Raw genomic sequence first — 15993 nt, 5'->3', positions numbered from 1 at the left:
TGATATAAATTATTTAGCAGTGCAACAGCACAGGGAGTTACCCAAGACAAATAGCTGTGGAGAGACAGGATCAGGACAGCATGACCAAAGAAAAGATAAACACAGATAAAGGAAACAGTCATGAGGTAGACAGCATTTGAGAAGGCAGATAAAAAGCACCCTCTTTCCCACACCTTCAGCCAAAATTCATAATTCTTGAATTTCATTTTCTCTGCTTTGAAGAGAGCACAAGCCACTGACAAAATTGCAGCACATACCTCACCTAGAAATCTGTGAACATTTTGTTAGTGGTACCTGAGGAGCTATGAGTGTATGTTGTAGTTCTCGTTTTCAAATCCAGCTGGACAATATATCTCCTTTTTTACAGAAAGACATTTGGTGTTGTTTTTAGTATCAATATTTGAATGTGTACATTAAACTAAACAAAATTGCAAGCCAATGCTTAACTTCTTTTATCTTAAAAAGTTTACTGTTTTTTAAGGCCAAGGTACCTTGCTTTGGCCCTTCAATAGTATTCATTAACTATACAAATTTGACTTTTGGAATAATGCCTTTACTAACATGCATGTGCACAAGCATGTGGATACCACTGGCAGAAATCTCAACAAGCCAATCTGGTTCAAATTAAAATTACCCAATGTTTCTTCCTCCTTCTCATGAAACAAAACATACCAGTAAAAAATAAAAACTTTACTGTGCAGGTTAAGAACGCAAAAAACTTCAAGACTACTTGTAGTTTTCAGTCCTCAGAAAAATTCCAGGCATAATACTTAGAGGTACCAGACAGACAAATAATAAGACTGACTGTTCCAATTTTGCTGCCTAAACAGAGGAGGCAATCAGCAGTATTTGAAGAATGGGAAAAGGCTGTTCTGCCTCCCAGACAAGTAGGGAGTTGGGCAGGATGTGAAGCAGTTCACTGAAAATTACAAAACAGCAGCTGAACTGAGCTGTACACCCGCTTTTCTATCATTTTGCCTATCCTCAGCCATAAACCCCATCCCTTAGCTCCCCTTGGAGGGCAGTTATTCCACTTCCAGAACAGACAGCATAACACCAAGTTGCATCTAAACAGATGCATCATACAACTGATGGTATACCTCACCACAAATGACAACATTCTAAGTCACATAAATATTGGTTATTTGCAAAGTTGTGTAAATGCAAATCATGTATCACTTCCCTTTAAATAAATCTACAGTAGTTAAGAAAAAGGTAGAAAAGTAACTTTAAGAATCCCTTATCCAGTGCAAAGATATTAACAAAAAAACAACAAAATAGAGACTCTGCAGGACACAGATACCTGAGAAACGGAAAAGCACCAGTTGGCCTGTATATCCATTGGCATTGGACATATCATTAAGCCCACCTAATATATGGTGTTATGTTTCACAACAAAGGGCCTAGACTGGGAGAAGGGGAAAAGCAGAGTTTAACAGGGAAGAAAGAACTGTGGGAAGAAAACTCAGCAGAAAAACCTGCTTGTTTTCTATAGACAACTGTTGAATTCTGCTTAATTACTGCTCCTAAGCTAAAATTTCATATACTAGTCTCATGTCAGCATGACAGTCATTTGAACTCAAAGCCCCCATGGTATAGCTGTATAAAACTTTAACACATGGAAACACAAACATCAAGAATGATTACTCTAAAACAGGGTACTGCAGCTATATCTAAATGTCAGAATAACAATAAATAGAGAAGGAAAGAAAAAGGAGCTATCAATTGTGTGCCACCTCCTTTCCCTTCAAAAAGGCGCCTTACAAAGGGCATCCTCTGTATACATAATCATTAGACAGAGAAACTTTTAACTGCCTTAAACCAGTCCCACATGGCTGGTCCCACAAGCTACCCAGCATCAGATCTCACCAGTGGCAGCACAGGAAAACACTGCAGGTGTAGGCTGCCAATGAATAGTCCAGGCTGGTATTCCAAAGGCTTATCTCTTCCTGACAAGTGAGAGCAAGTAGTATTCCTTTCACCCATTCAGGATGTATCACTCACACAGTAATACTATGCAGTATTATCATACAATCATAGAATGTTTTGGGGTTGGAAGGGACCTTAAAGATCACCTGGTTCCACTTGCCCCTGCCATGGGCAGGGACACCTTCCTCTAGACCAGGTCCCTGTCCAACGTGGCTTTGAACACTGCCAGGGGTTGTGGCATTCACATCTTCTCAGGCTGATTTGTTCCAGTGTCTAATGAGGCATCAAATAATAGGGATATTATTATTAATAATGTCAGCACAGTCCCACTTGGAACAAGTGCATGTTCAGTGGCCACGGTACTCTTTAGGAGTTATGCCAGTTGTCAAAGAGCTTTGCATTGGGCCCTGTTGGAGGGTTATTAATGTATGTAAACAAACACCACAGTAAACACATGCTCTTACACTCCAGGAACGCAGCCTGACCTGCGCCTCACTGAACTCAGCTAAAGATTTCTTTCTACAAGATGTCCTTTAGAAACTCTTCCTCTCACCTGAATCTCTTCTACTCTCCTCACAGCAGATCCACAATATTCCCTTGCATGCACCTGACAAGAGTGTCTATGGTGAAAACTCCAATGACATAGCAATTACATCCCACAAATACTTCTGTGTAAATGGCTGTGTAAAAGCCAAGATCTCAGCGCTGAAAGCAGACTTCACAAAGCCCAGTGGGTCAGCCTACCTGCTCACTGCCACCATGAGAGAAAGGTCACAGTCCCCTGGCTGCACACATATTCCTGCTACTTGCCTCCCACTGAAGAACTGGCTACAGTTCCTCAAAAACCGCTCCAGTGTGGATTCCCCATGGGTTCACAAGTCCTGCCAGCAAACCTGCTCCAGCATAGGCTCCTCTCTCCACAGGCCTGCAGGTCCTGCCAGGATTCTGCCCCAGTGCAGGCTTCCCATGGGTTCATAGCCACATTCAGGCATCCACCTGCTCCACCTGCAGCATGGGGCCCTGCACTGGCTGCAGGTGGACATATGCTCTGCTGTTGGCATCTATGGGTGGCAGGAGGACAGCTGCCTCACCATGGTCTTCATTATGGGCTACAGGGGAATCTCTGCTCCAGCGCATAGAACTCCTCCCATTTTTCACGGACCCTGCTCTCTCCGGGGCTGTTTCTCTCACGCATTCTCACTCTTCTGTCCAGTTCCAGATTATTCCACTCTTACACCCCCTCACTTTTCCTCCTTAAAGGTGTTACCCCAGCAGGGCTACCACCATCACTGATGGGCTCAGACTTGGCCAGCAGTGGGTCTGTCTTGGAGCCAGCCAACATGGCCTCTGCCAGACGAAGGTGAAACTTTGGTCAGCTTCTTACAGAAGCCACGTCTGTAGAATCCCAGCTCACAAAATCCAGCCATGCAAATCCAATACAAGCTACTAGGCTGAAATAGAGAAGTTGCTACATGAAGAGCAGCAGGTAAAACACCTAAGCTTCCACACTGCAGTCACACTGGTTTGCCTTTCCACCTTTGGAAAGCAGAAAACATACAGATAGATAAATTCAAGCACCTCTTTTTGGACAAGCATAGGTAATAACTGTTCACTGATTTTATATACCCCCTCTGTCTACTGAAAAATAAAAACCAAAATTGATTTAAAACCAAATTTCCATTTACATAAGCATACAAATAAATTAGGGTAACACTTAAATTTGTGCTTTTTGTCTCAGAAACCACCAGAGACTTATGCTATACCAAACAACTTGGAGAAGTCTTCTAAGTACCTTATTGGTGTGCACCAGGATTAATGTTTACTCAGGTTAGTTAAACAGAGTAAGCCAAGGTGAAACCAATTTTAGGACCTGGTATTCAGTTACAACCACTTAACAGCTAGCAATTATGAGCTGAGTCACAGTAACTGAAGTTGTTACTGTGTTGTCACTAAGAACAAAAACGTAGTCTCTAATATAGCACAATGAACTTAAGATGTAACTCTTTACATGCATGTGATTTACAATCAGCATACAGAGCTTGGGAGTCAGGTGATGTATGCCAACCCACTTGTCTAAATTTTGGCAAGAACAAGCACCCTTCAAGTACAAAATGGCCTTAATTATTGCACCCATTTGAACTAAAATAGTTTAATCTCATGCCCATGCAACTGATGCCCAAAAGGAGATAATTCCCAGAATCAAGACCCTATTGTTTAGATGAGTGTCCAAATTTACTTGAAAGCAATATGAACATTGGATAACTCTTCATCTCCAGATTACTGCAAGAATTTCTCCACTGTGATTAAACAGTTAACAAAAAAGGACTTTTTTGATTCTTAATACTTACCAGATACAATAAGTACTTTTAATCATAATGACTGAAAGGGTAGCAAAAAATACTTCCTCTTTTTTTCTTATAGTGCTGTGTACAACCCACTTTGGTCATCCCTTGACTCATGGGGATGTCTCACAGAGCCACAGGTGAGAGAGTGAGATTTTTAAATGAACAGAGAAACACAGCAGAAAAGTCATAAATTCGAGCAGGACTCAGGGGCCGGTGTACTATCGCAGTTACACTTTGAACGAACACAGGTATTTGTATTCATTTAAACTGGTTACATTTTCAGATTACAATGTGTCCTTAATTTACTCAGAGGAAATCAGGCAGAGTCCAATCACCATTCAAAAAAGTAAAGAGTAATGCTGTTCTCTAAAGGTAGAAGTTTATGTTTGGAGTTTTTGGAGAAAAATAAATATAGCATGTGACCACTAATCATTACTTCAGCATTCTGATCACGTCTCCCACAGCTCATTTCTGTAACAACACTGGTACAAAACAAAGGACTGCAGATCAGTAATAGAAACCAAGGCAAGCATTTCATAGCCATTTCACCTACCAGACCTTCTGGCATATTTCTGAAGAACCAGAGAGTTATTACATACTTTTGCTACTGTAATTGCCTAATCACCATGTGACTCCTGTTTCTAATAGAAAGAAGGCTTGAAGCAGCAGTGGTATGACTATGTCCAGATCCCAACAGAAGAGAAAGATTCCTTCCTTTTTCCACTCATATTTTGAAGACACTTTCTTCTTTATAGAGTAAATACAAGTGTGGGGCAAGAGAAATAATCCATTGAAATTCTAAGAGAAGAGAAGAACCAAACCTGTGTTAGGGCCTCACAATGCATTTAAAAGGAGTTTGCAGGGGAAAAGACAGAAGCCACACAGAACTGAACGTCAGTTCAGTCAGGGGGATTACAAACTGAAGTTCAGAGTGTGATACACGCTAGCTTAGCTAGTGCTTCTTTGACTCAGAGAGTTTACTAATGCAGCAACAATGGACACTTCTGGATGTGAGGGATGCTAAAAATTCAACATGTTTTATACACTTCTTCCCAATCTTGTTATTTTAGTGGGAAAAAAATCCTTCTCCGATACTTAAACTTTATTACTTACCGAGGGATCTACTTGATCATTTGTCACTCCCCTCAAAACAATCTTCAATGGATGCTTCATGAAAGGTGCCAAGCAGAGCAGACTTTCCAAGTAGTAGCCAATACCACGGCTGGGGCTGCAGTCATGTTCCAAGGAGCCTCCGTAGAGAAGACCAGGCTGATAGTACAAGGTCGTACCTGGGGAAGGGGCCAGGGGAGCAAACCAAACGAGAGCACTGTAAAACACTGCCCATTAAACAGCACAAAATACTTTGTAACAACATATGAGGCAAATTGGAGACAGGAGACTATATGGAAGGCTAAATCACTTCCAGCACGCTATTTACATGTCTGCAACTAATAAATAGGTCAACACATGAGTATCTGTCTGTCCTGCAGACCATTTTCTTCCTTTCCCCTCCCCCTTAAACCAAGGAGCTCTTAGGAATCTCCAAAATGCTGATATAAGCAATTATTATTCTCCACAGAAGCTAAACCTTCATCAGTGTATTAGGTCATTGGAATCTTGGCATATTTGATGCTAAGTAATTTGCCTTACTTGCCAACTAAAGATCATTACAACCCTTAAAAAAAAGCAAAACCTCACACCAAGTGAGTCTGAGTTTTCACATGAAATGCTTTTCACTCTAATCAAACTCTTTTCTAAGCAAGAATAAGCAAGCAGTCTGGCTAAGAAGTTTGCCTCTGCAGAGGATAAATCTTCTTTTTCTTCTACAAAAATCAATTCTGGTACAGAGGAACCTTTGCCCACTGTGAAATCCTGCATACCTAACAAAATACTAATTTTACTAAATTTCTTGGGCAATAGAGCTTCCTTAGCTCCCTGCGTTATGGTAGAGCACTGACCTTCTTGCATGTGATCAAGTATTACAAAACTTGTCAACTTTGTTATTTCTGATCTTCTCAGTCAATCTTACCTGAAGACCTACCTCTATCAAGACAAGACTTCGATTCTACTGCAGAAACTGATAAATCCTGGAGACCAAGCAGAAAAAAAACAGATCTCACCTGTTTGGTTTATTTCAATCCGTGAGCCATTGGTCACTTTGTCAATCAGGCGAATAAAACTTGCTTCAAAATCTAAGGAGTAGAGCACAGACAGAATTGTAAAGTTTCTTAGAAGTTCAACACTTTACTTGTTCTTTTACCTTTTCCTGCCGTTCACAAGAGTAAGCACACTCTTCAAGTTGTGCTATAATGCCACCACTTGTGAAAAGGCAATTCTATGTAAAACCAGAGATGTTAACGTGAGCCTCATAGGCATCTCAAATCAATTGAGATGCCTTCAGATGCAGCAGCTAGACTAGTCACACTCCTCTCCCTGGCACACAGCACATAATAAAAGTGGACATTTCTGACCACAGTGGCTTGAGGGATTGCTCTTGTCCAGGACAAAACCTTTGACAATTTACATTTTAGTCAGTACAAAGCAAAACAGACAAATCATAGCAAACAGGACCCCATATACCGAAGCTTGACAAGCTAATAACAGCTTCATATTATTCTCTGTAAAAGTATTAGCTTAAAAGAAGGGGACACTTAGATGTGAAGTGCTGCTGCTGCATATCTGTTCCATAAACAGAATTAGTTGTTTGCGGACTCTAAAATTTTCCATTTCCAAAACAGTTATGCACATACTTAGGGTAGAGAACCAGAAGTCATCCCACTGCCTGTTTTCTTGCTTACTGTGCTCACTATACTATAGCAGTTTGTGTGGAAATGATTCCCCAGTTTCCCTCAGTTGTGTGGACTCTCATCCAGAGACAATGAAAAGGACAAGCAGATTTAACCCAAACTAAAACCAAAAGTACCAATCAACCATAACCAAAAAGGAAATAACACACACCAAAATAAACAAACAAATAAAACCCCCCAAAAAACAAAACTAAACCAAAACAGAAATACCTGAAAAAAACCATCCCAGGAAGAATATGCTAGCATTCTAACGTTAGTATCCCAATACAGTACAGGCTCAGTATCAAGGAAGATAGGTGAATATATGCAGAATTCAAAACCCAGTTAGTTTTAAGAGCCCACAACATCTGCATAATTGTTTGTAGGCTGCAGAACTCGCTTAGCAATAATCCTATGTTACTTCTTACACAGTAATCAGGTTTTTCTTTCTACATGTGATTCTAGGATGTAATAGATATTTAAACCACAAAGCCACCTGCAGAATTTACAGTTTGTCAATATTTGCATAATAAGATTTACGTCAGTATTGAACACAGTACTGGTTCTGCTCTCTTTCTAAACTATGACAGCTTATATGCTTACAAAGTTTTTATCACTTTATAAGCACTGGGGCATCTTCCAGTGCAGATTGCATGTGAGCACACATTTCACTCTTGGAGAACACCAGTTGCAGAGTTTACAAAAGCTCTAGTCATGAAAAGCATAAAGAGCTGCATGCTGAATTACCAACACAAATCAGGATTTATTGTTATTATTTTCCTGTTACATTCATAGTTTACACTTGAACCCATACTTAAAAAAGTAAATACAAATACTCTTAAAAAAACATGGCAATAGCTACAAACTTCATCACCACCAAATGCTCCACAGTGAAAACAAATACTTTGGATCGTGGTAAATGTTAAGTCAAGCACACAAGAATGCTTTGGCAGTTTTTGAGTAGAACTTTTAGCTACACACCCAAGGCTCCTCAGGAGACAGAGAACTATCTACCCCTGTTCTGAACTTTATAACAGGGGGTCCTTGCCCAAAAAATAACTGAACACTGCAATAATGTTTCTTCCTCAAACTCTGTCCTATTGTTTTATTACTTAGTTATGATGGAATTCATCAAGGGATGCCAAAGGTTTTGTACAAGAAGGATGATGGTACTCCGTAAGAAAGATTTCCCTTAAACAAATCTGCAGAAATGACAGTAAATTATTTCACCTCTTTCACCTTTTCTGTTTCGGCAAACCCTGACAAAAATCAAAGCATAAAACGTGACCTATTCAAAGTGCATGAATGCGAGCTCCCACCAGCACAGGGAGCACACGACGCTTGGGCACGGGCACGCGGCAGAAACGATGGCCCGAGAGACAGGGAATTAATTAATTCTGCCATCCCGACTGCCAAGGCTCCGCCACGGGAACGAGAACCAGCTCCGGGGCTGTGGAGAGGCTCCCGCACACGCAGCGAGCCGGTCAGAGCCCCGCCGGGCGCGGAGCGAACGCCGCTGCCCCGTGGGGCGGGACGGGCGGCCCGGCAGAGCAACGCCAGCCCCGTCCCATCGGGGCGGCCCGGCAGAGCAACGCCAGCCCCGTCCCTTGACGGCCCGCTCTGAAGAAAAGGCGTGACCCGCGGAAGGCAGGGCTGCCAAGCTAAGCCGAGCCGAGCGGGCGGGACGGGGATGGTACTGACCCGTTCCCCTCTCCCCGCCCGCCGGGCACCGAGGGAGGCTGACGGCAGGAGCCGGCGGGTGCGTGACAGCCCCCCTGCTCCGGCCTCCTTCACCGCCCCTGCCGCTCCCGCGCCTTCTCCTCCTCCTCTTCCCCTAAGCCCCGCGACCCACGTGTGACAGCTACACCCGAGATGGTGCGCGGGCGCTCAGGGGAGAGCGCATCCACGGGAAGACACCGGGACGCAGCGGGGTCCCCACTCCTTGGTGGGGCCCGCCCAGATGAAGCCCGGGCTGTCCCAGCTCCCAGTGGGGGTCTGCCCCTGCCCGGCAGCAGGTCCCGGGCACAGCCGGAGCTCCGCCGCCCCCCGACCTCCTGTCCCGCGGCCGCCGGTGCCGCCGCTCACCGCGGAGGCCGGGATCCTCCTCCTTGGCACGGATCTTGCGGATCTTCAGCGGGCGGCCGCTGAGCGTGGCCAGCACCAGGCGCTGCCGCAGGAAGTTGCATCCCGTGTAGCTGAGGCACTGCGCCTCGCCCGCCGCGCCGCCCGCCATCCCGCTGCCCACGTGGTTGGGAACAGGAAGCGCTGGGACAGCGGCGGGGGCAAAGGGCAGGGGGCGGGCAGGGCTCGCACCGCCCCCCGCGCTTGGCGGCCGCGCTCGGCGGCGGGGCCGTTGGGGGGGGGCCGGGCTGAGCTTGTCGCGGCACGGGTGGCAGCCTCTGCCCTTTCCTCTGCTCTCCCAGCCTGCATGTTTTCAGTTGAAACTTAAGGAGTGTGGAAGTGTCGGGAGATGTGTCTGACCGGAGCCCGGCCCGCTGCTCCTCCGGGTGAGGTGGGCTCTCCTTCGGCGGGCGGGTAAGGACAGTCCGGAGTGGAACGTGGTGCCCGCACACGGGTACTGCCCTCACATCCAAATGAGTCGGTTTCTGGGAACATGTTCCTTAGGCAGTACTTTTCAGTAATTTATTTCCTACCTTAAGGAAAACGGCGGAGGAATGAGTCCTGCTCGCTTCCTTGGGACAGCCTGTTTGCTTAATTATAGTGACAGAGTCCTGCTGTCCTGAAGGAGGAGAGCGACTAAAGCTTTCAGTCTCTTACTTTAAGAGAAACATCGATTACAGTGGAGGTGTGACAATGTTAATTGTTAGGCTATGCTTATGTGCACATGAAGTTTATTGAAATAGAATACTGTAGTTGTAAGGGATGTACAAAAATCATTTAGCCCACCTGCTTCACTTCAGGGCCGACCCAAAAGTAAAGCAGGCTCTTAAGGGCTCTGTCCAACATTGATAGGCTCAGGGTACTATCAAGCTTGACCACCCTCTCTGTAAAGAAATGCTTCCTAATGGCGAGTCTGAACCTCTCCTGGTGCAGCTTTGAGCCATTCCCCCACGTCCTGTCACTGGGTCCCAGGGAGAAGAGATCAGCACCTCCCTCTCCACTTTGCCTCCTCAGGAAGCTGTGGAGAGCAAGGAGGTTGCCCCTCAGCTGCTTTTCTCCAGACTAGACAAGCCCTCAGCCCTTAGCAGCTCCTCACAGGCCATGGTGTCCAGTCCTTCCACCAGACGCCTTCTTGCCCTTCTCCAGATGCCTTCACAGACCTTCCCATGGTTCTGAAATGGTGGAGCCCAGAGCTGCACCCAGCACTGGACAGGAGGCCCTGCCCTAATGCTGGACACAGAGAGACAGTCACCCTTTAGAGTGCCAAGGTTGCTGCACTCAGGATGGGGTTTGCAGCACTCAGGATGGGGTTTGGTGCAGCCAGATGGGGTTTGCTGCACCCAGATGGGGTTTGGTGCACTCAGGCTGGGGTTTGGTGCACTCAGGCTGGGGTTTGCAGCACTCATGCTGGGGTTTGCAGCACTCAGGATGGGGTTTGCTGCACCCAGATGGAGTTTTGCTGCACCCAGATGGGGTTTGCTGCACTCAGGCTGGGGTTGGCTGCACTCAGGCTGGGGTTTGCTGCACCCAGATGGGGTTTGCTGCACTCAGGAAGGGGTTTGCTGCACTCAGGATGAGGTTTGCTGCACCCAGATGGGGTTTGCAGCACTCAGGCTGGGGTTTGCTGCACCCAGATGGGGTTTGCTGCACCCAGATGGGGTTTGCAGCACTCAGGCTGGGGTGTGCTGCACCCAGATGGGGTTTGCTGCACCCAGATGGAGTTTGCTGCACCCAGACGGGGTTTGCTGCACTCAGGCTGGGGTTTGCTGCACCCAGATGGGGTTTGGTGCACCCAGATGGGGTTTGCTGCACCCAGATGGGGTTTGCAGCACTCAGGCTGGGGTGTGCTGCACCCAGATGGGGTTTGCTGCACCCAGATGGGGTTTGCTGCCCTCCTGGCTGCCAGGGCACACTGCTGGCTGCCACAGAGCCTGCTGCCAAGCAGCACCCCCAGAACCCTCTCTGCAACCCCAGAGCCGCCCCTCTCCCAGTTTAGAATCTGGCATTTTGACTTGTCATTTTCATGTCACCGGTGATTGCCCAGTGCTATCCAGATCCCTCTCTCTGTAAGTCCTCTTGTCCCTCAGGAGAGTCAACAGCACCTTTCACAGTTGTACAGCAAAAGTCAGACTATTTTCCTTACAAATGATAGTACTTTTTATTTTACTAAATTGTTTTCCAGAGACTAAAAGTTCTTTTTGAAACCCATGATATGCACACTTTACAGAAACTGAAGGAACTAAGCCATCTATTATTACCTGCTTGCTGACTTTTGTGATCAACATGCATGAGGATTTTTGTTGTGTTGATACACTGGCCTGCAAGCTTTGTATCACAGAAAAGCAGAATGATTTCATTTGGAAGGGATCTTTAAAGATCATCTAGTCAACCTCATGCTATCGGCAGGGACCAGGTTGCTAAAAGCCCCACACAACCTTGCTTTCAACACTTACAGGTCCCCACTGGGCATCCACAACTTCTGTCAGCAACTTGTGCCAGTGCCTCACCACCTTCACTGTAGAAAAATTTTTCCTTATGACCAGAGTAAATCTACCCTCTTTCAGTTTAAAAACTGTTAAAAACTGTCACTATTTCTTGGTAAAAATTCTCTCTGTCTCTCTGATAAGCTCCCTTAAATACTGAAAGACAGCAGTGAGCACTCACCAAGGCTCTTTCTTCTTGGCTGATCAATCTCAGCTCTTTCAGCCTTTCCTCAGGAAGAAATTATTCCAGCCCACCATAATTTTTGTGGCCCACATCTAGACTGACTGAATCAGGTCCATGTTGCAGAACCAGAGTCAGAATCACAGAATTGATTATGTTGGAAAATACCTTGGAGATCAAGTCCAACCTATGCCCCAACATCACCTTGTTGCCTTTACCATGGCACTGAGTGCCACATTCAGTCTTTCCTTAAAAAAGCTCAGGGACAGTGACTCCACCATCTCCCTGGGCAGCGCATTCCAATGCCCAATCAGCCTTTTTGTGAAGAAATTCCTCCTAATATCCAACCTAACTGTTCCCTGGCACAGCTTAAGACTGTCCTCTTGTCTTTCCTGAACTGAGGACTCCACAGCTGGATGCAAAAATCCAGATGGGGTCTCACATATGTGGAGTAGAAAAGGGCAATCATGCCCCTTGAGCATCTGGACACACTGCTCTTTATGCTCAAGTCAAATTTTTCACATTCTGTATCCTAAGTTTCTTCTCCACTTAATCCATTTACCACACAGACTGTGCAGATGCTATGGATTTCCCAGACCCAGGTGTTGAGGCAAAAAATCAAACCCAGAAAAATTATACATGTAAATCAAAAGACCCCATCTGTGTAGAAACAAAGCCTAAAAAATTTTATTAAAGGAAGCATGTTGAGAAATTTGTGGAAAATGAGGATCAAAAAATGGCAGCAAGTAAACAGCATTTGATCACATATGTGGTGCCCAAGATTTCTGAGATATGGGCAGAAATATCTAGAGCTATTCATGGTTCATGTGCAGATGAAGCTCTCTGTATTTGTAGAAAAAGGGAGTTTTATCATGGACAGTTTAGTGGAATCAAAGAATTGTAGCTTTCTGTGTGTAAGAAATTAGTTGCCAGTTACAGCTCTGATCTGGAATATAACAGAAAATAGGGTGGGGCTTGGGCAGCTTAAATTCTTTCCTGTTATGCGCTGAGCAGAACTAGGAGAAAACTGAGTGTAAGGTAAAGAACATACATATCTTCTCAGAGCTAATAAATCTATGTCCAAACTTCACAAAAAATTTTTATAACTTTCTTGATAAGTCAGTGGTTTTGTTTTCCTGTTTACAAACATTTAAATTCAGTCAAGTCTCTGCATAACTCCTTTGAGTTTCAGAGTTTGGAGGGTATTTTGGAATTCCAGAACAAACAGTGCTAAACTCCATGATTAATGGAGAAGAAGTCTGGCACTTACTGTTTCCTATTTTCAGGGAACAATTTTGTCTTCTTTAATTTCCTTCACTCACAGGCCTTTTAGGCATAATCTCAGGGTAGTAGTTAAATAACAGTTTGCTGTGAGGTTGTGGATGTGGCATGTGATAGAGGATGAACACTCCCACTGAAATTGAATGTCTTCTTCTGTGAAGACAATTGTTTGAAAGTTTTCAGGTGCTGCTGCTGGGACCACGTTTTTCACTGCACTGTCTGAACTCTGTGTCTTAGATTTGCATCAAAAACGTCTAGTCAACTGCGTCTACTTTGAATGAGCTCTCTCTGTGGTTCCTTTCTCTTCCTTTGTGTACTCCCCTGTGCTCCCACACATGTATTTTTAGTTCTGTCCATCTCCTGTCCTTCTTCTGTGACTTCCAATTACTTGCTATCATCTGTTAACAATTTGCAAGTATCTGCTTTATGTCAAGGCATGGGAAAACAAAATTGGGAGAACAAAACAGAAAACAGTCTTCCCAAAAAATTATTCCATTGGCAGTCAGAATTTTCTTATGTAACTGAGATAAGATACTTCTGTAAAAAATCACTGGCCTATATATTCTGCTGGTAAAATCTAAGTATCCTTGTAATGAAAGCTCTATCTGTCATAAAAATACCCATTGACATAAAGGAGGGGTTTTGTTTCCCTGGGAATGCTAGTGGCTTGCTGTGCTAGAAGTTCAAGGATTTCTGGAGTCAGGAAAATCATTTTTATCAACTGCCTAGAGGTGGCACAGAGACACTGAGTGGCACCTCAGAGATATATACATGTCATGATCTGGATAGCTGTTACAATTTAACCCCAAAATGTAAAGCTATTACTGGCTTACCTTAGTACTCAGGGAAATGTTAGTTTTCATTTACTCAGTGGAGAACATGACAGTCCCCCGATAGTTTAATCAGTTGAGATAAATAATACAGAAAAGTTCATTACAGAAACTTCCAAAAGAGATCTGCCTTCTGCTAATGTATGGGGGCTCCAAGAATGCAAAAAGATAACACTTTTCTCTGAATTTCTGCTAGTTTACGTACCTCCCAAGACTTTCTGAGACACACAGTCTCAGAAATACAGCTATGTAACTTCTCTTTTACTTGAACTTAATTTCTTTTCCTATTTATGTTTATTTTGAGGGATTTCTAAACAATCTGTGATAAGTGCTTTTCATAGCACTTATTACAAACTCCAAATACAGCTCAAAAGAACCACTGAGACAACAGAAATGTTTTCCAAATAATAAAAGTCTGTATTTGATTATTATCAACTTGCGACTTCAACTAAATATTGTCATTGCTCGTAACCGGACATAAGCCTTGTACTGAGTTTCCAAGGCATCAGAACAGAAACTAGTCAGATTTGCACTGTCTGAATGTTCTTTGATCTGCTTTCAGCTTTGGCTGCTTCTTTTAATTGTGAGAGCAGTTTTGACAGATTTTCAATGGGTAATTTATTTTTCTTGTATTTATTTTTTCTTTTCTTGGATGCAGGTCTGGACCTGGACACATTTGGTTTAGCAAAAAGACAAAGAAACTATATAACATAAGTGGAAGTTACTATATAAAAATTCAGATGTAATGTAGAGCTACAGACTAGGGAAGAAAAATCAAGGTGCAAAATTGTTTTAGCAAGCAAAAAAACAACTCCAAGTGAACCCTACAGGGATGAAGAAGGAACTGTCAACAGAAGCCTGGCATTCTTCCTGGTGAGGGAGTCCAGATGCTGATGACTCACCATAACCCCACCACCTTCACCTGAGTGAGACCATGACCTTGGGGCCCAGGCAAAAAGGGGAGAGAGGTAAACACAACGCCGGGAGAAAGGGAAAAACTAATGTGTGTATGGAGCAATTAATTATTCCTATAATAAAGAATAAAACTTAGTAATGGTAAGTTAGCATAAACTTTCTGTAATAACTAATAATTCTTGAATGACACTGCTAAAGTTTCAAATATATTAATAGATTTTTCACTTTATAAATAATGTGTGTTTTACCTTTGTCATAAATAAGGTTTCGAGTGTACACAAGCTTGTGTATACATTGTGTTCATTGCACAGGCAATGAATTTCTGTCTGAAGAATATACATTTCCTAAGAAACTTAGAGTTTTGGAACAACCCATGCTATGTATATAAATGTCAATTTGCTATACTCAGCCATCTGGGAGGAATAATTGATTAGGCTTTTTACTAAAGGTAGAAGTGACACCAGAAAAATGATAGTGTTTTATCCCTCTTTGCAATAAATCCAAATAAAGAATCACTATTTAAATCCAAATAAAGAATCACAGCTCTACATTTTGGGTTTGTAAAGAGTTATGTCTTTGCTACTTTAAAGGACAGTTCAAGAGCAGCATTTCATTCTCTGTATTTCAATTTATATCTAATTAAAAAAAATCTGCTCCTCAAGTGTTCTTGATGGTATGTATTTATTGAGGGAGAAATTTCAGCTGTGTTGTGTATATATGTTAGCCTTCACTGGATAAGTATTTCATGCATTATTTTAAAAAACATTATTAATGGGGTATCTTGTTTACAAATACACAATCACAGCGTTATCCAGGTAGCCCAATCTGTGGACCAAAGCAACATCAGACTGGGTTGCTCAGGGCTTTATCCAGTTGTGTCTTAAAAACATCAGGGAACTGAGACTATTTAAATTCCACTGCCTGACTTACTGAGTCCTGCCACTCATCTTGGTAAGCAGCCTGGCTCTGCCTTCTCAGTAACATTCTCATGGGTGCTAGAAGGCTGCTGTAGGTACTCCTGAACCTTTCTTGTCTCCAGTTTGAACAAACATGGTTCCATCTGTCTGTGGCAGTGTCTCTTCTCTATCCCCTGATCATCTTGGTCACTCTCTGCTAAACCTG

General features: G+C 43.6%; 1 protein-coding gene and 1 long non-coding RNA gene across 3 annotated transcripts in view; one reads left to right on the top strand and one right to left on the bottom strand.

The window, feature by feature from the left end:
- The window catches only part of RCL1 (RNA terminal phosphate cyclase like 1), a 41458-nt gene that overhangs the window by 22340 nt on the left and 3125 nt on the right, over window positions 1-15993 (bottom strand). Inside the window, exons 1-3 of one of the 2 annotated variants that reach the window (XM_063181482.1) lie at window positions 9146-9298; window positions 6395-6466; window positions 5388-5563 (exon numbers count right to left, since the gene is read on the bottom strand). In XM_063181482.1, coding sequence (XP_063037552.1) covers window positions 5388-5563; window positions 6395-6466; window positions 9146-9293 — 396 coding nt within the window. In that variant the 5' untranslated portion in view covers window positions 9294-9298. Of the gene's footprint in view, window positions 1-5387; window positions 5564-6394; window positions 6467-9145; window positions 9299-15993 lie in introns of those variants that run through there. The other variant, XM_063181483.1, reaches the window with a different exon arrangement.
- On the top strand, window positions 9414-15532 carry LOC134432603 (uncharacterized). The gene is made up of 2 exons (XR_010031368.1): window positions 9414-9595; window positions 14615-15532. It is a non-coding gene; the product is annotated as an uncharacterized LOC134432603 (long non-coding RNA).

Source organism: Melospiza melodia, chromosome Z, assembly GCF_035770615.1.
Source record: "Melospiza melodia melodia isolate bMelMel2 chromosome Z, bMelMel2.pri, whole genome shotgun sequence".
NCBI lineage: Eukaryota > Metazoa > Chordata > Aves > Passeriformes > Passerellidae > Melospiza > Melospiza melodia.
This window is presented reverse-complemented; position numbering and strand designations above follow the sequence as displayed.